At 47.1% G+C, this 24,791-nt stretch overlaps 1 protein-coding gene across 1 annotated transcript in view; it reads left to right on the plus strand.

Annotated features, from left to right (window-relative positions):
* The window catches only part of Epb41l4b (erythrocyte membrane protein band 4.1 like 4B), a 134,725-nt gene extending 113,267 nt beyond the window's left edge, over positions 1-21,458 (plus strand). Inside the window, exons 21-26 of the mRNA XM_048783235.1 lie at positions 335-521; positions 2,345-2,422; positions 8,850-8,966; positions 11,023-11,091; positions 17,016-17,161; positions 18,405-21,458. Coding sequence (XP_048639192.1) covers positions 335-521; positions 2,345-2,422; positions 8,850-8,966; positions 11,023-11,091; positions 17,016-17,161; positions 18,405-18,474 — 667 coding nt within the window. The 3' untranslated portion in view covers positions 18,475-21,458. The remainder of the gene's footprint in view (positions 1-334; positions 522-2,344; positions 2,423-8,849; positions 8,967-11,022; positions 11,092-17,015; positions 17,162-18,404) is intronic.
* The last annotated feature ends 3,333 nt before the right edge of the window (positions 21,459-24,791 follow it).

A 24,791-nucleotide genomic window follows, 5' to 3' on the forward strand; every position in this document is an offset into this window, starting at 1 on the left:
ACAGAGTTTCTTTGGGGTGGATGCAAAGATTTGGGGGAAAGGTAGTAGTGATGGCTACACAACATTGTAAATGTATTTAGTGCTACTGAACTGTAATGTTACAAGGACTTAAAATGATAATAGCACTTTATATGTATTTCACACAATTTAAAAAAAAAAAATTCCTGGTGAGTGACAGAAAATCCAGCTCAAATTTGCTTTGGTATATAAAAAAAGTCAGTGTCTCTGACTCTGTCCGCTGGATGTCAGGTGGATGCGTGTTGAGGGAGCCCCCGCCCAGGCCTCCCTGCAGCCCGTGTGTTATTGTAATGAGCAGAGCTTCATGTGCTTTTAGTAACCGCAGTGATGAAGACGACCTCCCTCCAGACCTGGCCGAGGCGGTGGGAGTCACCACAGCCCCAGCCACAGACTCCACCACAGCTGCCACACAAGCCTCAGTGCCACTGGTGTCCCCCAAGCTCCAGAAAGTCAGCTCACCTCACAAGTCAGAAGGCAAGAGCCTGCTGTCTCCAGCGGCCAAGGTATGGCAGAAGTACTAAGGGTCAACCGCTATGTGCTGGGCAGGCAGGGTCCTTTGAGTGAGTGGCTTTCGGTGTGTGCACTTAAATTTTGCGTGATGCTTTTTGTGTATTCAGATTTGAAAATGTCAAGACATGTTTTCATGTACCCTGTCCCCGAAATATGAGCCAGCCATTTGTGGGAGACATGCTCTGATCTAAAGCCACACACACTGTACTTTAAGAGCAATTTAAATGAATTCTTGGGGGCAATTTTGGTTTAGAATATCATTTTACATAAGCTATCACTCTATTGTAATGACAGCAAGAGAGAAACATTCCCCCCCCCACTCCATGATGGACAACTTGAAGGAATAAAAACAGACTTATCTCCATCCCATTCCTTTTATAAAATAAACCATGGTAAAAATTTGAAGATGGGAAATATTACTCTTTATCAGTTTGAAATTTCAGAAAATCGCCAGAGATGGGAATGGAAAGTAACAAAAAATGTCTCTTACCTGAGACATTTCCCTTGATTTTCTCTGAGTGACCTTTAGCAATTGGTCACTCTTGGGCAATTGGTCCAAACACAGACAAACCTATTGCTGTCCAAGTGGCTGCTGAGTCAAAGGTTGTTTTGGTCTGTGCACCTGCACAAGGAAAGGTGTGCACGCAGGACAATTGTCCTGAAGGCAAGACCAGAGCTCTGATCAGTTCCCAGGTGCTCCATTCACAGGCCTTGTGACTGCTCACTTCCAAAGCTGTTTTTCCTCCAAGACTCAGTTGCCTCCACCTAAGATGAGAAGGTCTGCTCCTTCGCCCAGCCCAGGGGCTGGCATCCGGTCTCTGAACTGGATGCCTGAGGCTTCTGCAGTTTTCAGGGTCACAGTTCTTGGCAGTATCTACATAGCAATAGTCCAAGCCCATATCCCGCATGCCCAAGGCTGGTCTTTCCCTGGTCCTTTCCCCAGGAGTCTGGACCAGACACAGGAATGTGGCTGACACCCGCAGCCAGTGACTGGCTGAGACTGAGGTTCTCTGCATTTCTGCAGATCACCTCCTGGCATCCTAAGTTGGGTTTCTCTTCACAGCAGAGAGTCCTCTTATAACTTGGTCTCAAGTGTGGACACAGGCTCCCATCACAGATCCTCCAGCTGGTTAAACCCAGGCAGAAATATTTACAAACAGAAGGGAGTGGTGCTGGGGAGGCAGGGAAAGCAGGCGACATCCTTCCAAAGGCCTCAGGGCTCCCTCTCCTGGCCATCTCTCCCCTTAGGGCCCTGCTCATATCAGGTCGATGGCTCCTTGTTTTTCCTCCCCTCGAAAGGGCCTCGGGATCACCCATGCAGCTAAGACCCCAGGGCAGGAGGGACAAAATGTTTTCCAAAACCAAGGAGCATAATGTTCAGAGGTGCCACCCCCACCCACACCATGAGCATCTTACCCTTTTTTTCCTGCAGATCAGTTTAGCTCCTAAAGGCCAATTGATCCTCCCCTACAGGACAGCCAGCTCTCTCGGTATACATTCAAAGGACTCTTTAAAGCCTTTCCCCGAAAGACCAATCAAAGAACACTCAGAAAACTTAAGAAAAGTTGTTTTCAGCTCTAAAAAGGACAATTTCCCCACCCCGTGCCCTACTTCTATCTATAAAGATTCCAGAAAAAAAAATTGGGGTTCAGTCTCAACATTTTGTGCACTGATGAGCAAGGGAGATGTGGGGGGTGGGCATCCTGATGAGCTCAGTGTTAGCAAGTGGGTAGAGGGGAAGTGGACCACCATCTTTCTGGTGCATTTACTGCCAATCCAGAGGCATCGCTAACAGGGGATATCTTTACCTTTGCAGAGCCCCTCTGACCGGGGAGGGACCTTTACCTTGGAGCCTGGAGATCTCCTGATGGATTTCACAGAAGCAACTCCTCTGGTAAACTTCCTATTTTTCTAAAACAAGAAAAGCCACAGCCCCTAGCAACATCTTGGCAGAGGTCTGGGTGGAGAGTGCTTCTAGGAGGGCCCTTCCTCTTATCTAGGAGGCACAGGGAGTACCTCCTGGGGTGGAGATTCAGGCACCTTGGGTCCCACACCTCTCAGTCCTGGAGGAAGGGCTGCCCCTCTGGGGGTGGGGGGCCCACCCTCGCCTGTCTGCTGCTCACAGGGCTTCTCCGTGCTTGGGTCTTGGCTTTGTGGCTTCCTGGGCTGTGCCCTGCATGCCCACCCATCTCTTGCTCTTGCTTCCACCAATCTGTCTGGTCTAAAACAGTGGCTCGAACCTGAACCCTGGCTTTCCAGGCCCCTTGTGCCTCTGACTATCATCCATCTTCTGCATTCAGGTCTCCCCTTGTGGGTAGTGGCCCTTATGAGAGTCTTTCGGGTGAGAAACCCTTTTTAAAGGACAGAGCACTGAAGCAGAAATCACACAGCCAGGTCCTGTGTGCAGTCTGTACTCCCCCTTTGAAAAGCCTTGTCACTGGACAATCACTGCTCCATCTTCTATGAGATAAAGGATGCCATTGTTTGTCACAGGAGAGTTATAAGAATTTTATGAGCGCACACGCACATGCATGTGTGTCCTATGAGAACAGAAAGTGCCATAAAGATGTGCAAGGTATTATTACAGGGAAACTTGCTTATATCTTTGGCTGGGCTCAGTGCGGTACCCAAGTGTACTGGAGCATAAATCACAGTCCACCTTGTATTAAGCTTAAGTCACCACTTTGAGCTATAAGCCAAAATGTGAGCAAGTCAAGACCTATCTCCTAGGAGTTTGCTGCTTGCCTGTCCATGTGCTGGGCTGTGGGAATGGAGAGGACAGCTAGAGGTGGAGGGGATGTCAGGTTGATAAAGGCCATGAGCAATGTGAGAAGATGCTCAGGTAGAGACCAGAAGCTGGAGTCATTCAGGACCCACTTGCTAGAGGAGGATTGAGGTATTTAGGAGAGATTTCTGGAAGGTTTTCCAGAGAGGACACATGGGACCCACCACTGCTGACCAGCTGGCATAAGGAGATCATTGACACAATTGCCTGTCTCATCGGGACAGTTGATGCAGTCTGAGAGCTTTGGATAAACAGCTGACAAGTGACAATGGGTGACCCCTGCTCTGGTCAATCCAGAGTTAGACCCTTCCTGTGTCAAAGTCACAGAATGATTCACAGCCTCCTTGATAGACAGATTGCCAAGACTGTGGGAGGACCCCTTCCTCTTCCCTCTGCCTTTCAGAGGTGGTGACCTAGAAGCAGAGGCCCTTTCGGCACCACTTCATCACCCTTATGAACTGCCACTTCTGTGGGACCTAATATTTAACTGTACCTGGAGGCAATGGGAAAGGGAGACTCACGGAGCCTGGGTTTTAGAGTATGAATAGGAGTTTGCCTGGTGAAGAAAATGAACCCAGACATTCTAGGTAGAAAATACAGCATGATCAAAGTACTGAGAATTTAATAAAGGGTCTGGTGGATCTTAGAACAAGGGTCAGTTTATAAAAATAATACACAGTGGGCTTTCCAGGAATGGTAGGATTCCTTTGGAGACTTGTACTGGGAATGCAGCTGGTAGATTTCATTACCTGTGGAATTAAATTATCTGTTTTCGTTTGGATGTTACACACTGAGATGAGGAAGAAAGCAGCATGTGGCAGGAACTCAGGGATCTGCTGACCCAAAGTCAGTGACAGTCCTGCCTCTGCTGGCGCCCCCTGCAGCACCAGGAAGCTCACTCCTCTCCTTGGGAAGCCCCGCCTACATGTTGAGCAACTCTGACTAAACTCTCAATTAGGGTTCAGCGTGCTGCACTGCCCAGGCCTGGACAGGGGACATCCTTGTACCACACTGAGACACAGCTGCCCACTGAGGTCTGCAGTGAATATGTGTGCTCAGGACGGGTGCCTTTTGTCTTGGGGCACGAGCAGCCCAAAATGCCTGGCATTTTGGCAAGAGCCCACTCTGCTATGGGCTTTCCTTGGTGCCCGGCTCTGACTGCACTTTGCTCAAAATGAATCCTGTTCCCATGAGGGTCAGTGGATCCTAGAGAGGAGGAGGGGAATGTGGGCAATCTCCTACTCCTTTTGGCTGATCCCCTCCCCTCCATCCCCTCCTCTCAGCATCTCAGAAATACAAAGCCAGCCCTCTCACCTTGCCAAGGGGAGAGCAGACTCAGGGCTAGGGGCATCACAAGCACCAGTGCACCTGTAGCCATGTTCACCATCTCCAGGTCAGCATCCTGCACCTGATGGGGGAGGCTGCAGAGGGGCTTCTTAATCCACCACAGGAAGGAGCTGGGACCAGAGGGAAGTAGTGTATGCCTGACTAGTAGCCAGGACTTCCTTGAGCTCTTGCATCTGACCTGTCAGTGGGAGTGGTGCCTTGGGACCATCTCTTCCCTTTCCTCCCCTACAAATGGGGAAGCCAGGCAGGGCTGGGGATACAGCTCAGTTGGTAGAGTATTTGGTTCACATGCACAAGGCCTGGGTTCAATCCCCAGAACCCCTCCCCCCACACACACACACACAGAAAAAGGTGGGGAAGCCAAGGTCCAGAGAAGACCAGACACTTGTAGCAGATCACACAGCTTGTCTGTGTCAGGGTCAGCACTGGAACCCAGGCCCTGGGCTGCTGTTTCAGCACATTTCCCAGTGGCAGATGGTCTGAGCCAGGATGTGTCTCTCTTTCCCCATTATCCAGTCAGATTCCCTGGCCCCATCCCTATCCTCCACAGCCCAGGCTTTGGGAAAATTCTGGGACCATCTCCAAGTTGTCAGCCCAGGTTTGGTCCCCAGAGTTGCTAAGTAGGGCGTGGGGATGGGAGGTACCCGGTACCTTGGTCTGACTCAGCCTGGACGAGGGGTGGTTCTGCCAGCTCTGTGCCCTTGGCCTCTGGCCTTGTCTCTGGGTTCTCCTTAAGCATTTCCTTGGGAAGAGGAAGCAGCACTTTATGGGGCAAGAGTGTCAAACTCCCCAGGTGATGCCCATCCCTCGTGAATGTTTTCCTGGGCAGTCACTTCCCGAGCTCTAGCCCTCTCCCTCCTCTAGCTGAGATTCCTGAAGTCCTCATAATCCTTGAGCCAGCACTGGAAGGACAGGGAACTGGAGAGATTGGAACCGTACCAAATGTTCCTGCCTTTATTCAGGTATGTTCCACTGAGGCACCTGAAATCAGGTCTGATCTCTTTGGAGTGGTTTTTAGAGAAGCCCAGTCCAAAGAGGCAAGAGTAACAAGAAGGCCCAATCTTGAACTGTCATCTCTCAAAACATATTCAAGAAGATTAGATGAACTCCCCTGCACCATACGATAAAGCTCTTTGCCTCCTCTTTCATTCTCTTGCCTCCTGCCCTGCTCCAAGGACTTGGGTTCTGGAACTCTCCACAGAAGTGCTCCTTCCAACTTCACTCTTAAAGCATCTCCCCCTCCTTTTCCCAAAACTTTTCTAATCCCCGAATCTTGTGTTATGTAGCTCAGTTTAGCCATCCAAAGCCAGACACCCTTTGCAGCTTGATGCCTGCCGTCTCCAGCTCTGGCTTCAGAGTTCATGATCACAAAGAGTTCCTGTCTGGGACAGACGGGTAGGGTGCGAGGGTGGAAAGGAAGAGGACAGTGACAGCACAGCACCTATCACTGGAATTCTCTCGGGTTGTGAGAGAGTACTGCAGGGGGGTGTTGGTGTCAATTGAGTCACTTGACTCTGGGGATGCAGAGCCGGCCCTCCTCCACCCTCAGGTACCACAAACCAAGCACAGCTATACCTCTGCGTTCTCGGGTCTCTGCACTTGGTAAACCATTCACCTGACTATAGGGCAAAACTGGTGAGAACCCAGTCCCTTCTGGCACATGGCATGTTAGTGAAGAGCACAGATGTCAGACAGTACATTGGCCTGGCCAAGGGAGGGAAGCTGTACAGGGCCCATGGACAGCCCAGGGCTGTGGGTCAGAAGTGGATTCCCATCTGGCTCCACAGCTCAGTGTTTATTTTGAATCTCATTCTTCCACAAGGGCCATAGCTTGATCTCGAACCAAATCAGGGTGCCCCTGTGTAGCTCTGTGGGTTCATCTGTGCTCCCTAGTACACAGGTGGAAAGAAACCAATTATTCCATAGTGCCAGTGTTCACTGATACATCTGGGACACTCTGCTTCTTTTGTGGTCCTTTTGGGTAAGTAGAGATCGCTCGCCTTCTGGGAGGTATCAGTCCCTACATACTGGGCACCAAGCTGTCCTGGGGTCTGAGTGGCTCTCCCTGAGCAGGGCCGCTGGTCCTGGATTGCTCTTTAATCCCTGTTTGCAGCCACAGCCATGGAGAAAGGCCCAGGGCCACTGGCTCAAGACTCACCAGTGTCCCCCCTCCTCCCTTTGCTTGACTCTTCTCCCCTGTCCTCAAACCAGCAGGTCTCTTTTCTTATCTAGATGATGAAGAAGCACATTTTCATCAGTCTATGCCAAGAATCTTTCTGTTCCCCCCAGAGTCAGACTTTGAAACTCAAAAGTCAAGTAGTTAGAGAAGAATGCAGCTGCCCGCATGTAGGAAAGCCCCAAGGCTTTGGTCGGGGGAGGCAGATAAAATGGCATTTCAAAAAGTATCCCATTACACGCCTTATCTTATTTCCTTTCCGTTTACTAAGAGCCAAGGGGTGGATTTAGTAAGAGTCCAGGGATGCTCTTTTGCTGAAATCCATTCAGGTGCATATTTAGAAAGGCCAGAAACGCTTGTCTAATGATCAACATTTACGACGAAAGCAAAGCCTTAAGTCATTCATTTTAATCTTCAGATTAAAGACATTTTGGCCTCTAGGAAACTCAGCCATATTTCTTGGTCTCTTATGCCAACTTTTATTTTCTTTAGAAAATACACACTGAATTCTTGCTGGTGTCAGCAGAAGCAAAAGCCCAGTGGCCAAAGGCCCCAGGTGCAGCTGGTTCTGGCTGGAGCATCAGTGTACTGGGGCAGCACTAGGAACTGATCCTGGAGGGCTGGCAGGGGGCAGCTTCATGCAGGCCTCAAACACCATCAGGTGGGATTTATCCAGAGGAACAGAGAGTGGGAGGATTTCAGTAAATCCTTCTGGTAAAACTTGACTACAGGTGCCTTATATGAATTCACTTACTACTGGAAAAAAAAAAAAAAGGATTTCAAAACGATCAACATAGAATCTAGAACCCAGGACATTGCATATACAATGTATGCATCTCCCAAATGTGGAGAGTAGAACAAGTCTGTTGCGAAGAGCACTGAGTGACCGTGGTTGTAAAAGCCCTTTGGAAATTATCCAGCATTGCACCATTGTCAAGAGGACAGAGTTAGATCAATTTGGAGAAGAAAAAGAGGCCTGCAATTTTCTTGATCATTTTTCAATGAAACTTGTCCAGAAGCTGTATTTTATTCCTCGTGGCAGGATGATACCAACTATTTCGGGAACCTCTCTTGAACTCAACATGTATGTATTTATTCTCTGGAGCAAACAGTCCCTCCCTGAAACCCAAAGTCACCCTGTCAGTAGCCTCTGCTCCTACACGGAGCATCATCTGTTCACTGTTCTCATCCTTCACCGGTATGAGCTGTTGGACCTCTGCTGGGCGCATGGCACTCATCAGGGACAGGGTGGAGAAGTTGGCATCCCACAGGGTGTGGCACTTTTCTCACAACGCTTGGTGTCTTTCAGCTTCGCAGCAAGTACCAATGCCAGTATGAGACGCCAAGGCTTGGGCTCCTGGGCGTGGGAGGTGGGTTGAGGTCATTCTGTTCTTGCAAACCCAGAGCCGTGACAGATGAAGTCCTAAACTCGGTGTTCCTCCCCCCATGTGTCTCTTTCCCAGTGCTCTCTGCTGGACATCTACATACACACCACAGCACATGCCCTTCTTTGGCAGAAACCTGGCAATGGGGTGTTGGGGGGGTAGGCATGGAAGGCAAATGCTCTCGAGCGTGTGGCCAGTCTGCATATGGCTCCCATGGCTGGCATTGTTAATTCATGGTGGCTCTTTCTGGCCTGGTCTGGTCAGTGCTTCAAAACCCTAACGGTGTGCCAGGGTGCATCTGCCAATCCTGCGCGTTGGCACAGGTGACGGTCCCTCCCTGCCAGCCCCGGGAAGGGGGTTCTGGAGTGTCAGAGCCCTCATAGTGGAGAAGAGAGATGGGGGTCAGAGAGGAGGAGAGAGGCCGAGAGAGGAGGGTGGCGGGTGGGACCAGCGGGAGCTGGCCAGAGGCTGGAAGTAGGCCGCGGGCAAAGCTGGCTTGAGAATAGTCTGGATTTGCCAGATCCGTCTTGCACTATGCTCTCTCTCTCTCCTTTCCCCTCCCTTATCTCCTTTCTCTCCTCCCTATCTCACCACCTCCTCCTCCCGTTCTCTCCTCTCACGTGAGCAGGCAGAGCCCGCCAGCAACCCCCACTGTGCTCACTCTGGCTGCTCTCCTCCACTCTCTCTCCCCATGAAGGAAGAGACCACTGGAGTTTGCATGTACCCTCCAATCAAAACGAGGCTGGTAGGTACACCGGCAGGGAGAGGGGCCTGCCAGAGCAGGCGAGGCTGCGGCCGGACGGGTGTGCAGGAGCACCAGACCTCGGAGAGCCCGGCTGGCAGGGGCGCTGGCCCAGGACCGAGGGGCAGCTTGGAATCCAGCCAGCCTTGGTGGAACTGGGACGCTCAGCTGTGGTCCCATCCCTTCAGCCATAGCTCCCAAGAACCAGGAAGACTTGGTTTTCCTAGGGTTTTGATGAACATCGATGGCTTTTCCCAGGGGACATCTAAGTTCCAGTACTCACCAGACAGATGAAGTGTCATTTCAATTGAAAATAAAAAATAATGTAAACTTGTCTTCTCCTGCTGTTTATCAAGATAGTGACATAAGAGCAGTGTCACCTAACAGTTTAAAAGGAATCACCCTTAATTCCACCCTAGCATGATTTTTTTTCATCTTTTCGCATTTCCTTCTATTTGTCCATATTCATTCATAATTCCACATATTAAATCATAGTAGCCTCATCATTGCCTGTTTCTCTCTCTTAATACTGTGCTGTTTCTCTCTGGTTCTTGTTGCCACATTGCACGTGACTATATTTCATTGAGTGAATGGCCTCCATTTGCCTAACCAGTCCTCCACTGTGGGACACGGGCTTTGGTTCCAGTTTGTCACTGTTCAAGGGAACCCACACATAGCTTTTAGAATCAGGCTAGACCCTGCTGGGTGACACTGTGTGACCATGGCTTTCACCTCCTTCTGAAGTGGCTATCCCAATTGGCAGTGCCATCAGTAGACAGTGAATTTCTTCTGCCACAGCGTGAGCAACACTGTTGGGGTCTAGTTGTTGTCATTCACAGCAGGTGGAGAGCCTCTTTGAGGTTGCTGACTTTCACATTTCTTTAATAGCAATAACAAAGTACTTTCCCCTCTGTTTAATGATGGTCTGAACACTTAACTGCAGCTGCTTCTCCTGTGACATTGGTCTCAGAACACTTTGTTGACCTGTCAGGGAGGCGAGGAGAATGTACCATGGCTTTACCTTGACAGTCCTTCGAGTGTGCAGCCCATTCTAGGAATTTGGAGATATTTGAAGAGAATGGAGAGATTTGGGGGCGAAGGGAGCAGGATTAGGCTGCACATCTCAGTGCACATTGTAAAGACACCATGGTCCCCATATTGGTTGAGACCTAACCCTGTCCATTCCAAAACACCTCAGCCAATTTGGGTCTGATCTGATGTGCTCTTGTTCATCCCTACCAGGTGCCAGCCCAGGGTTCATGGGCAACACCCTGTAAGACACGAGGCTGCTGCCACTGGGCTGGGAGTCCTGGGTGTCTTGGAGGCAGTCCCCTGCCCGCAGGTGGCACAGGTGCACACACTGTGCAGGTGGTTTCTGGGCCCTGGGACTGCAGACCAAGCTAGGGCCAGTGTCACCAGGGCCCTGGACCTGCTGGTGTACTGGTTTGAATAATAAGTCCTCCCATTCCCCAAGACTTCCAGGAAGCCAAAGACAAAAGAATCGGAAGCCAAAGACGGTTTTGGCTACCACTCAGCATGCTGGGGCCATCCAGCCTCTTTCAGAGCAGCTCGGTGCTGCAGTGACCCCAAGCGTGGGGCACATTCTTGCTTAACTAGCCCAGCCTCTTATACCTGCCCATGATAATAGACTGTCCCTAACGTGACCTCCCAGAAGCCTCTTGCCATCCCCCACAGCTATGGAGAAGCCCTCAGAAGCCACTCTGGGCAGCTGTGGCTGCCTCGTTATCCACCCTGAATGTGTCCTTTTGTGGATCATGCCTGGGATTTGGCATGCCTGGAAGGCCCAGGCAGCCTGGGGAAGGGAGCTTCAGGTGAGGGGATCATGGCATGTCCACCAAGGACACCCCATCCTGTCCCTGCCAAGTGCAGCCCCACAGTCCGACAGCAGGTAGACGCAACCACCAGCCCACACTGAGGGACTAGGGCTCCCGGAGGTCCCTGCACCCTGCTGTCCAGTTTCACAGGTGCACTGCCAAAGATTTCAAAATTGTGTTTTCTCACATGAAGGTAACCCCCCTTGTCTCTCTCTTTTTTGAAGATAAAAACATTCCCGGCTGATCCGGTGAGCCCGTTTCCTGATCCTTTTAGCACCGGGCCTCAGTTTACAGTAAGTAGATCCGGGGGGCAGATCTGCATTTTGAAGCGCTGTTCCCGGGTGGTGAGCTTTTCTGTGGCATGCTGGACGGCACCATCGACTGTTCAACTCTGTGAGGTTGGGATTTGGGGTCTGCCTGTTTTATTTGAGGCAGGGTTCACATAAAATGAACCTTCTTAAACGAACAATTTGGTAGCACTTAGTACATTCCCAATGTTGTGCAAGTTAGAACTACCTCTGTCTAGTTCTAAGACATTTTTATCACCCCAAAGAAAATATCATACCTGATGAACGGTGACTCCTTAGTTTCCCATTGACCTGTAGCCCCTGGCACCTCCACTCTGCTCTGTCTCTGTGGATTTGCCACATCTGGAGCTTTTCTACCAATGGAGTCATACAACCTGGGCCCTTAGTGTTGGCTTCTTTCACTTAGCATCATCTTTGTGAGGTTCATCCACGTTGGAGCCTGTATTAGCACTTTGTTTCTTTTTTATGGTGGAGTAATATTCCACTGTGTGGATACACTGCCGTTTGGTTATCTGTCCACCTGTTGGTGGGAATCTGGGTTGTTGTGAATGGTGCTGCTGTGAACACATAGGTACATATATTTGTTTGAACTCCCGTTTTCAATGATTGGTCCAAATTTGAGCATGCTGTGATCTTAGGCTGGTGATTTTACCACTCTGAGCACCAGCCTCTACTTATTTAAAGTGGAGATGGTAATGAGAATATCCTTCTTGTATCTGGTTGAGGCCAGGATCAAAAAGGACCAAGAATTTGAAACTCTTTCCCAACCACAGAGCATCCCCCAGATGTCAGTGATGACAGCTGCTTCTCAAAGCTGCAGAGGCAGGTGGTGTGATGAGCGACAACAGGGAGGCCTGACCGAGCCATCTCTGGGCAGCTTATTTGAACTCTGCAAATAAACTGTCACGGTTTCCTCATCTGCAGAATGAGAGCACTCAATGATTTTCACGATGGGTTCGGCTGCTCAACTCATTCTTAACTGGAAGTTTCTGCAGAAGCTCACTATATATAACCAGCTGCTATATGGAGTGGAAACGAAGGCCCGGGTTCCATGCCCCTTCCTCTCACTCTCTTCTCCTCCAAGGATTCAGTTTACAACTCCTACTGGCTTCTGTCCTAAGTGGAGGATCTGTGAGGTGGCCTGGGAGTGGTCCGAAGCCGGGCAATGGTCACTACCCAAGGGTGGCTGCAGTCACATGGGTATGAAGGGAGAAGCTGATTCAGGTTTCAGAAGATGAGCAGAGCGGGAAGGTGTCCAGCAGTCCAGGCAGAGAAAAGAACAGGTTCCTAGAACAGTCCATTTCTAGGGTCATGAACCGCTTCCAACTCCTGCCTTTTAATGAGCAAACAGAGTCTCAGGGGTGGTGCCAGGATGTTGAATGCCACTTCCCTGACACCCTTCCAGCCCCCCTACAGTTCTGCTGGACACAGCTCCTGGCGGGAAGCTCCACTCCTTTTCCCTTGGTTGGCCCTGGTGGGGCACTCTGGCCTCCTGCCCGGGCTTGGCATTCCTGTGAGACACTCAGAGAAGCCCTTCCTGAAAGCTAGGGACCAGGGTGAAGCAGGAAGCCAGTGTCAGAAATCACGCTGGGACTTTCAAGAACTGGGCAGGAGTGGCTGGAAGGCATGGGGAGCCGGCAGAGGGAAGGTGGACCAGAGCCTGGGGTGGGAGGGGTCATCGTGCCTTCAAGACCCCAGGGACTGGGATGCAGAGCCTCAAGGGTCTGAGGTGTGAGAAGAGGAAGGGGACAGAGGCAGGGAGAAACACAGTAGGGACAAAGTTATGCTTGACTGTGTAGACCGCAGGAGGGATTCTGATCCTCGTCCTAAAAGCGATGGAAGGTTTCCAAGGACCTAAGCAGGGCCATGGCAGGCAGCTAGCTGCTTTTGGAAGGGATCCCTGTGATCACAGTAGGAGAACATTTGGGTCCAGACAGTGTATCTAGAACAATAGTCTAGAAATCTAGGACAGTGGCTTAAGGGAGAGAGGACAGAGAGCTTATCCCAGCACGGTTTGATTGTAGAGGTGGAGAGAAGTGCACAGATGGAGGAAACCTGTAGGCGGCTGGTAAGAGACTGGATTGGAGGGTGGAGAGGGAGTCACAAATGGCTGTCATATTTCTGACTTGCAGAATGCAGTGGGGACAGAGAATAATGAGTTATTTGCCTTTGGTCATGATGTATTTGCCTTTGAAAGACGTGCTGGAAACAGGAAGTGGGCAGTTGGATATCCCAGTGAGCACCCAGGAGGGGACTAGGTGGGAGATGAGGACTAGAGTTACTGCAGGTGTCGTGGGGGGGGGGGGTGACGTTACCCTTCCAGATTTCCCACCCCTTTGGGTCATGGTCTCTTCAAGTCAAGACGCTTGGATTTGCTGCAGGTTTGGCCTCTCCACAGGTCTCCAGTCCTATCCTGGCCTCAGTCACACAGGAGCTTAGCAACTCTGGGGAACTCTGCACAAAGCTGACCTGGTAGTTTCTCCAGCATTTACCTTGAACCTGGTTTCAATCATCAGGCTCCCTGCTTGATCTGAGACCAGTTGCTGTCACTCACGGCCGGCGTGGGTGATGGATTCAGGGTCACTCTGCGTGTATTGGGCTGGCAGACCACACAAACACAAAATACCTTTTTTGGGGTCAGGGACAGCTCTGAGACCTGAGGTGTCCACTCCTGCACTGGAGGGCAGCAGGAGCAAGGGAGGCAAGAGAGCTAGCGCACCTGGAACCTCCCTATTTATGGGGGAGGAGACATTCGATAGAATATTCCCCCCAAATAAGGCAAGGGATTGTGTAAAAACAAACAGGGGGGTGTAGCCCAGTCCCACTGGGTGACACCCACTCCCAGAGCTGCACCTTGCTGAGCAATGGTAAGGCCCACGTGCTTTGCACTGCGTTCGATGCCACTTCCACACCCCCATTACTCAAAGGTAGGGGGCGTGCTCAGCTCCTGTTCAGGATGGGCCCCCAATAAGTTACTACTTCATATTCAGGCCCATGAACTGAACGGGCTCTCTGCTGGGACTCGGCTGAGTATTTTGGTCCATCAACAATGAGGGCCCCTATCTGGCTTCGATTTCATCCTCTTCCTAAGCTGGGTCTGTCCTTCTGGGTTCGATCCTAAGGAGAAGCGGGAGGAGGAAGAAAACAGAAGTTGGGCACGGTTGTGCCTGCCTGTGTCCCAGCTACTCAAGAGGCCGAGACAAGAGGATAACAAGTCAAGACCAACATGAACAACTTAGTGAGACCCTATCTCAAAATAAAAAAATAAAAAAGGGCTGGCGATATAACTCAGTGATTCAGTTAGAGAGCACCCCTGGAAGAAGTCCCCAGTATTTCTTCCCCAGAATAAGAAGAACATGCTTTCATGTATTTCCTCATTTAACAAATATTTTAAAAGTTTTTAAAAAGATAGGTACTTAGGTTGAGATTTAATTAGTAATTTTTACTGCTTCTTCAATGACATTCTTTTTTGTTGTTATTGTTTTTGTACTGGGGTTTGAACCCAGGGGCATTTTCCCACTGAGCCACATCCCCAGCCCTTTATATTTCCTATTTTGAATCAGGGTCTCACTAAGTTGCTTAAAGCCTTGCTTAGTTGCTGAGGCTGGACTTGAACTTGTGCTCCTCTTGCCTCAGCCTCCCGAGTTGCTGGGATTACAGGTATGTGCCACCTGGCCTGCTCTTCAAGGATATTCTTGAGATTGCCCCTCACCCCCTCCCACTGTGAAGAAGATGGAGACAGCTTATACAGATTGTAGTCATGCTGAAGCCCTAGCACTTTTACACACTGCTGCCTGTGCACCACCAGTGCAAATGTGCCTCAACCATGGTCTCAGAAGCCCAACCCCCAGCCATTCATCCAAGCAACTTCTCACCCCAGCTGCTGGATCAAGAGGGATCGGCTAAGCCTGTGGGTGCTTCCAACCAACGCAGGGACTTTCCTACTCAGGTCAGCCCTGTGTAGACTGAGGACTGTGCTCTGTGGTGCCCTCTTTCTGGGGACTCAGGCTAATGGAGCAGTATAAGCAATGACATGTAGAATGCTTATAGTCACAGTGGCGGAGGAAAGAGATTTTTCAGGATAGCAATACCTAAAGAGAGAGGTGGGGGGGGGGTGGGGAGATCAAATACCCATTGGCTCTTTCAACAGAAATGGGAAGCAGCACCAGCCCAAAGCAGGGCATATGGTCACAGCTAACTTCAAGGGGGCAGTGCACTCCTACCATGTGCCTGGAAGGGGATGAGCCAGAATGAGTTGAGGAGCAGCTCAAATGACTGCCACAGCCCCCATCTGTGCAAGCTCTCCATGGCTAACGTCACCTGCTAGCCCAAGGCGTGCTGCTCCTGTATGACCCAGGGGATGGCTTCACTGACGGGACCTTTGAGCAGAGACCTGAAGACAATTCCTTGGCATCATTCCATTTCAGGACAGTCACTTCTTTTAGGGGCACGTGTGAGGCACCAAAGAGCATTTGTAAGGCTCAGCAAGCCCTCCCCCCTTCAAAGATAAGCCTTTTCCCCCCTGCTCAACTCCGAGGTCCTTTCAGAACTTGAGCTCTGCGTGATATTTTCAGTGGTTTCCATGGCTGCCTGGGAGGAACAGCTCATCTTCTGTATAATCACTAGGAAGGTAGTCGCCCCTGCGAAGATCAGAGCCTCTTCTTTAGAAAGCCAGGCAGTAACTTTCTCCAAGTTCAGGGTCAAGATCTAGCATAAAAAGGCAAATTATAAAATACATAGCTGGCTGGCTCAGGAGGCTGAGGCAGGAAGATAGCAAGTCCAAAGTCACTTAACAAGACCCTGCCCCAAAATAAAACATAAAGAGGGCTGGGGATGTGGCTCAGTGGTTAAATACCCCCGGGTTCAATCCTCAGGACCCCAGAATGATAAATAATTAAGTTTAATGAAATACATAGCTGGTATTATCCAAAGGGTGTAAAAACAAGCCAAAAACTATGCATAGGAGAAACTACTGAGAAAATAATGGATTCGGGAATTTCTTCATTTATCAGCTTTTACATAGATCCTCTAAGCTTTCTCTGTAGAAGTAATAAGCATATTGTACTTCACAATAAATGACATAACATTTTTATTGTTGGGCTTCATCCCCAGATACTTGGGTTCCAATGGCTTGAGTAGGCCCTGAGCACTTTGTTTTTCCCACCAATTTTCAAAATAATTTGATGCTGTTAGTCTGGGAATCATACTTTGGGTCCCCCAAGTGTGGGCTACATTGGTGAAAAACACCAGTTAGGGAGTTAGCAAACCCTCATTCTGAATACTGCTATTAATGTTTGCTTCCTGTGTGACCTTGGCAGAAGGCTTAACCTCTCCGAGCTTCTCATTACTTTTTCATAAAATCAGTTCTAAGATACACTTTTTAAAAAATGTATATTTATTTTTTAGTTGTAGTTGGACACGATACCTTTATTTATTTTATTTATTTATTTTTATGTAGTGCTGAGGATCAAACCCAGGGCCTCACACATGCTAGGCGAGCACTCTACTGCTGAGCCACAACCCCAGCCTCTAAGATATATACTTTTTTTTTTAAACCTGTTTATATCTCTGAAATCAGAATGTTTACTACAGTGTACAACATGACAAAGTTGGAATGCCACATTTTTCTTTCTGTGCGGTACACAAAAAAATGATGTATCTTATAATTGATGGGATCTAAGATGTGATGAAATACGGTTTTGCCTTAAAAGGTTGTCAAGAGGTGATGTATGTTAAGTGTTTAGCACAGTATCTGGCATAAAGCAAAATCGCTTAAAATGGCAATTGATTTTTCAGCTATTATTAAAAAATAACAGGAGCGGTACAGTGAGGCTTAGAGACAGAGTGGCTGCCCGTGGGAAACGGAGCTCAGATAGAGATTGATCTCCTCTCCTCCGTGTCTCCCCCAGGCCGACTTCAGAGACAGTAAATTACAGCGCTGTCCTGGCCCGCCTTCCCCACTGATCCCAGCGGCTGCCCTGAGGCCTTTGACAGAGACTGTCTCCACGGTACAGACCGTCTATACCACCCGGAAGCCTGTTTCTATGGCAGCCAGGTAAATCAGAGCAGCAGGCACCCACAGGTAACTCTGGTGACATGGAAACCAGGCACAGACTCGAGGTTCACCATGCTTGTGCCACTACAACCCTCCCACCCCTTGCATTCATTGATCCTGTAAGGATTGATTAACATATCCATGGGGACAGCTGTATTCTAGGTGCCAGGGATGGGTTAAGTGTGGTTAAGTGCGACCCTTACGAGGTTTACACTTTAGTGCCTGGAGGTGAAGGGAGACAGACAACTGGGGTGTGTGTGTGTGTGTGTGTGTGTGTGTGTGTGTGTGTGTGACAGATACATGACTGACAACTGGACCCCAGGCTCCAAGAAGTCAGAGGCAACCCCTCACGGCAGCCAGTTTTACTTCATTCAGCTTTATTCAGAAGACAACATTGTATTAAGTCCTACTTTAATCAGCTTTTCCTCCACTGTGACCAAAAGTCCTAACAAGAACAATGGTAGGAGGAAAAGAAATTTGGGGACTCATGGTTGCAGAGGTCTCAGTCTGTAGATGCCCAACTCCATTCCTCAGTGCCCGAGATGGGGCAGGACATCATGATGGAAGAGTGTGGTGGAGCAAGGTAGCTCAAAACTTGGCCCAAGCAGCAGAGAGAGACAGAGACGGAGACAGAGAGAGCATCTCCTTCACCACTGGCAAAATATAAACCGCAAAGGCATGCTCCCAACGACCCACTTCCTCCAGCCACACCCCACCTGCCTTCAGTTACCACCGGGTTAATCCCTATCAGAGAAACAATGCACTGATTAGGTTAAGGCTCTCATAACCCAATCCTTTCACCTCTGAATGTTCCAGTATTGTCTCACATATGAGCTTTTGGGGGACAGCACATATCTAAACCATCGCAGACATTGCCTCAGTCATGAATCAGATTAACCTCTGGGACAAAGAGTCTATGAAACCAACTTGATTTAAAGAAATCTAATTCCTGGGCATCTTCCCATTCATTCGATGCTTGTACTGAGTGGCCGCTATGGACCAGGTACTGTTTCGGGCTCTGAGGTTTCAGAGATGAACGACATATACTCACACTGCAGTCGGGGAACACATAGGTGACCAGACAATTTCAAGTTATGGTAATGCTCGCCGATGTAGGGGGTCCTACAAAGCAAAGTCAAGAAGGAATCTGGGAGATGACATTGAAGCTGTTGCTCCTGCGATTTTTGAGGGTCTGTCTCACTATTTTGACATTTTCTTTTTTTCCTTTTTTTTTTTTTTTTAGTGCAGAGACACTCCGGCAGGAACTGGAGAGAGAGAAAATGATGAAAAGACTGTTGATGACCGAACTGTGAAACTGTCCCCTTGTCGTCTGGAGGATGGCATGGTGCCTTCTGTCCGTTTTCTTTCTTCGGGCTTAGCGTGCTCATTCCAGCACGACATACAGATGTGTGCTCTGTTCCCAGGTCTCCAGGGCTAGCGGAAACCGACTGCTGGCTTGACTTTCATGGGAAAGGTTATTCTATGTCTCCTGAGCAGTAGAGGTTTTCTGTGGCTCAGTGCAGTTGAGACAGGATTTGGTACGTTTAGGAGAAGAAAGATGGGAAGACAGGGATTCCTGTTCATAAGTACCTGTGTGTGGGTTGATGACCACAGAGGCTAACGCAGCAGGGAATCCTTCACCAACAGTCTCAACCATGTGATTTTGTATGATTGGAACTTGCACCAAGATTTGACTCTTTGCTAAAGAGTAATTTTTAATGAGAGAATAATTCTTTACTGATGGTTTTTCATTTACACTGATAAATACACAGATCTTATAAAGTCCTTTATTTTTATTCAGACTTGAGTAAATGAACTAAAAAAATATATATATACATACATACATTATATATATATATATAATTACCATGACTAAAAGTTCTTTAGCTTAACCCATAACATGATTTTCTTTGGGAACTCATTGGATATGTTATTATCTGTGATAAACAAAATTTATCATTGAACCAAAGTAGGAAATTCCAGCTTGCATTGTCTAAAAATCTGTACGGGGTTTTAAGATGGTTCAATAAGGAAAATCATTTGGGTTTTCTATTAAGGAAGACCATTTCTAAAGTTGATTGATTAATGTCCTGCTGATAGAACCCTGACCAGAAGAAACTTTGCTCTCTTTTTATATAGTTTCAAGAAATGTGTTTTTAAATTTTTATTATGCACTTGAATAACTTTGCAGGAACTAAAAAAAAAACACAAAACATCCCTCTAAATTAGTCCCCAAGCTTTCTCCATGAACATGCACACGTTTTTACGTAGCTAGGATCAGTGTGTACATTCTCTTTTGTTCCATTCTCTGCCTAACACTTATCTCCTTATCAAACAGATCCTACTCTTGCCAATTTAAATATCTTTATACCCATGTAACATGGTTAACCTCACTTCTCCCATTAGATATCTGAGTTATATCCATTTTTTCACTCTTATAAATAGTGCTGCTATGAATGTCTTTGTAAAAAAAAAAAAAAGTTCCTTCCTTTGGAGTATTCCCTTTGGGAGTATCTTCAAAGAGGGATTACAAGGTCAAAGAGCATGAAATACTTTTATAGCTCTTGTTTTATATTGCCAAATTGCTTTCTAGAAAGATCCAATCTCTGGGTTGGAAGGACCTTAAAGGTCATCTAGTTTAACACCCCCTTCCCCCTCTGAATGCTTGAATCCCCTTTAAAATTTATGATGCCACCAGCAATGTATAAGCATTTCTATTTACCAATAGCTCTGCCAGTATTGGGTTTTGCTGTTTTTATTTATTTTCACTAGTTTAATGGATGTGTACAGTTGTTCTTGAAAAGTTGTTTTATTTCATTAATTGCTACAAAAGCTGAGCACTTTTCCACGTGATGATTTCCTAGCTGTATCTCCTTGTGTGTAAACTGTCCATCCATTTCTTACGACTGCTTGTTAAATGGAATCGATCTCGTACCTTTGTACCGGAACTGTATTTTTATGTTGTCGTAGAGTTTACTCTCCTGTCCCTACCCTTACAACTGAATGGTGCCAATAATTTGATACTAATGATTATAAAAAAAAAAGCAATGCCTCATTTTCTAGCATTGTCGTGAATGAGGTATCTGAACAAATATTCAGATAACTGAGGAGTAACCCTTTAAGTGCTGACTTTAAAATTTTAATATTTTTTGAGGGAAATCTTTCTTAAATGTATCACACACATCCCTGCCTTAGCAAACAGAGTACACTGGAGAGTATTCACCCTTTCCTTACGGAGTCATGGTCATCTCTATAAACATCAGCCCCTTTTGTACCTTGGTATGCTGCCGTGATGTCGCCAAGAGCTATCAAAATGCACAGGGCTCGGCTCTGCCTCTTACAGCCTCTCACGTTCTTCTCATTGTTGGTTTTTACTGCTGTCTGCTCCATCGGTGGAGTTATTGGGGCAATTGTAGTTTGGGGGGCTTTTATACCTCCACGACCCCAGCTGTACTTTTAAAACAGCTTTAATTGTCCTTTATCTCGTGCCCGCGACACAAAATGTGTTCCTGTACAGCACGAGGTTGTCACCTCTTGCCAATGTAGCAGCCTCTTCCTGCTCTCAGCTGCTTTCTGAAGTGTCCACTCCTTGCCTCCGGCTATCTAATGGAAGTTCCAAGGTCACAGCTGAAGACCTCTTGGGAAAGCCAGGAAACTGAGTATTTCCTATGCATCTGGTTTGCTTTGCTTCCCACGAGGGATGCGTGAGCTTTAGGGTCGCTGTTTCCAGGAGGCTCCGAGTCTCCTGTTTCTTCCCCTCTTCCCCCTGGATTCACAGGTATTTTGAAATGTTGATGTCACTGAAAGTCTGGCTGTTATTGTGTATGAAAACCCAGTACCTTTGGCAGCTCACCTCTAACCAGTAAAATCAAGAGGATTCCATGGTTTCATCAGTCGTCTTGGTTATTTGCCTATTCAAATATAAGGATGGGTGCTTGGCATTGGGACTGAGATGAAATTGTATTGGGTGAATGAGGCCATACAGCACACTCCTTAGGTCTAGGGTAAGCTCGGGTACCATCTGTGGCCGGGGCTCCTAGTGGGCATGGTGGGTTACTGCAAGAGTCTGAGGATCCTCAATCCATAGAGTTTCTGGATTGTGGACTGTGTAGATCTTCGTGAAGAGTTTGAAAACAAAGTCTGAACATTCACAAGTTCCCACCAGGAAGCATCCAGAATTTTATATTCCCCAAATAGCACAGGACTATTCTGACATCACTGTTATCTTTTTTTTTTCACCATCTCAGAGATCACAGCTTTTTTAAATGTTCAAATAAAATTCACCATTTTAACCATTTTAAAGTGTACAAGTCAGTGTTTTTTATGCAAACATCACCACTATCTAATTCCACCACCACTCTTTACCCCTTGACAACCAGTAGTCTACTTTCCGTCTATGGATCTCTACCTAAGGATCTGCTTCTCCTGGACATGTTGCATAAATGGAATCATACACTAGGCAGTCTTTTGTGATTGGCTTCATTGTTTAACATAATGTTTTCAAAGTTCATTCCTGTGGCAGCGTGTATCAGAACTTCATTCCTCTTTATGGCTGAATAATATACCATTTGTGGATGCCATATTTGTTTATCCATTCATCAGTTGATAGATATTGAGGTTGCTCCTACTTTTCAGCTAGTACGAATGATACTGTCGTGAGCATTCATGTACAAGTTTTCATGTGAACATATGTTTTCAGATCTCTTAGAATTGCAGATCATATGGCAACTCTATGTTTAACTTTCTGAAGAACTGCCAAGATCACATTTTAATTTCTTATGAAATCCAAAGTGAAAAATTACATATACAAGGCAATCCAAGGCATGGGCACATCTGTTACTGGTCAGATAGTGAGATGTAGCTCTCCTATGGGAAGTTTTTATAACAGAAAAAAAAATGTTTTATCAGAATGAATTTGATGAGAAGATAAAATAAAGGTGTTGTGTTTCTTTTAAAAATGAAAATGAAATTAAACTGGTTTATTCTCTAAGTTCTTGTTTTAATAACTGGCTCTTATTCAGCCAATGGTCTCAAAATGGTCAGACAAAATTCTTCCCCAGAAAGCATGTGCAAAAGAGGGATCCACAATATTTCTTGGCCATCCAGTGGATTCGCACTGGTGGGGAACACAGAGTGTCCAACAGAGATGTAACTAAGAGAGAAATGTGCAGAGGAATTTATTTATTTGTTTGTTTGTTTGTGCAGTACTGCAGATTAACCCAGGGCCTCACACATGCCAGGCCAGCACTTACCACTGAACTACACTTCCATTCCTGCTAAGGGTCTTTCCAGAATTTAAATCTTATAAGAAAATAAGAAAACCCCAAAATGCAATTTAAGTAGATTGGAAAGAATCTTGTGAAAGGGTAGAAGTAGGTTCTGTAGGACTTGGAAACCCAAGTAGGTTTTTTTTTTTTTTTTTTTTTTAAGAGAGAGTGAAAGAGGGAGAGAGAGAGACAGAGAATTTTAATATTTATTTTTTAGTTATTGGCGTACACAACATCTTTGTTTTGTATGTGGTGCTGAGGATCGAACTCGGGCCGCACACATGCCAAGCGAGCGCGCTACCGCTTGAGCCACATCCCCAGCCCCCAAGTAGGTTTCTAAGTCCCTGAAGAGACATGCAGACTTTGACCCATGGTAGCTAGAAGTTGCCCCTCTAGAAAAATTCATGCATCACAACATTATTTCAGCATTTTCATAAGCTCACACGACCTCTGAGCCTATCTGTGGCCTCTTTTGAGTCTATGGACACCAGGTCCTTGAAGAGAAGTGGATAATTAAAATCCACAGATTACATGCAAGGCTGTGTATTAGGCTGTGTTTGCAAATCCCCCTTTCCACAGAAAGCCCATGTGCTTTTACCAGACCATTCACTAGGAGATGGATATGACCTGGTTTTCATTTCTCTTCTATTGAGGTGCCATCATTGTTCATTGTAATAACTGAAATTAAAGGAATTAAAAAGAAAGTAATAGGTAGCAGCTTGAATTCCCAAACCAGAGAATCAACACTGAAATCAGAAGTCCGATGCTTTCTCTTTTTAGCCAAATGTAGGTCCAGTTAAAACTGACCATATTTGCTCTGGTGAATGGGAAGAAAAGAAAAGGAACAGATTGCAGTTTTTGAGAAGAGATCAGGTCTTTTTTTTTTTTAAGGATTTAACAGATTTTCAATTAATTGGAATTATATTTTATAATTTAAACCTTGCCAAGCTATGCTTTTAGGGAAGGAATCTTGTTTAAAATAATTATAGTTTACCTTAACCATTTCCAAACAATAAATCTGACTGATTTCTTAAAACAATTAGTATGTTGGAGGATCTAGTAAAACTGAAGGTTTTCATGAATTACATCTTGATTCAGCTGTCAGGATTAACATGTTTAAACCTCATTTGGACAACCCACCATCAGCTTACACCCAATGACAAACCTGAACTTTGGGTTTCTCAGAATGACTCCCTATGTCAACACCTGTCCCCTGTCTCCCAGCCAACTAGGCCATAAAAGGTTGAGGTCACTCACTAGTTTCCTTTTGAATATTAATGTTTCATAATTCTATGCATATTTATTCATGCCATTGAGAGCATTGAACCCAACTGATCGGTACCTCTATTTTCTTAAATCTCCATTGCACCGTGAAGATTATTGATCATGGGCAACTACTGATCACTACCCTAGGCAGTCTGACTTCTAGGCCCGCATTTAGAATCTATGCTTTTCTGCCTCCCTAATTAATTTATTTATGCAATAAAGTAAAAAAAAAAAAGAAATAAAAAACAGGAAATCAAGTCAAAATGCTGACATTACATGAAAAGAATTTCGTTCCTGTCTCTAGCCAAAACAGCTTAGCAGTTTCAACCTGTTATCACTCCAACAACTGGATCCTGGGACCTGCCACATAGTAAGTGCTTGATGTGAATAGATGGATGACTGAGTAAATAACAGAGAATTTAAGTGGTAGGAATGCTTTTGAAAACGTGGAGAGTTCAGCGTGGGCACCAGACACGGTATGGGCCAGGTCAAGGCCCACGCTGCCTGCTGCGGAGGACCAGCTGCCTACTTTCAATGGTGCAAGTTACCCTTTGACCACTTCAGTTTACTCATCTCTATAGTGAGATCTTTCCATTTCAAGTTCCTTCTGAGTTGATCCCAAGAAATAACGGGTCTAATAGGTGTTCTGTAGAAATGAGAAGGTGCAGAAACGAGTTGGGGGAAGGCAGCAGTTTTAGCAAGTCGTGACCAGGGTAAAAACCCCTAGAAGAAAGTTTCTGAATTGGAACTGTGGGATCCTGAGGATTTGGGTAAAAAGCAAATGCTGATTTAGGAGTCTGGTGTGTGGGGCCTGAGATGAGTGATGCTCCCAGGCTCCCAAGTGATGCTGACCCTGCTGGTCCAGGGACCACACTTTGAGTAGCTAGGCCTAGAATAGGTCAAAAATCCGCAAGGGTGGAAGGCTGGAGGAGGGAGATGGGGAGAATGGGAGGAAGGACGCAGAAGGGAATCTACCGGGAAGGAGAGGACGCGGTGGTGAGTGGAGGGGGAGGTTGCGGGGCTGGAGCGAGGATGCGCAGAGCAGAGGCGGGGAGGCGGAGGTGCGGGCGGCTCCGCGGCTGCGCGGGCGCGTGCTG

This window comes from Marmota marmota, unplaced genomic scaffold (assembly GCF_001458135.2).
Source record: "Marmota marmota marmota unplaced genomic scaffold, marMar, whole genome shotgun sequence".
NCBI lineage: Eukaryota > Metazoa > Chordata > Mammalia > Rodentia > Sciuridae > Marmota > Marmota marmota.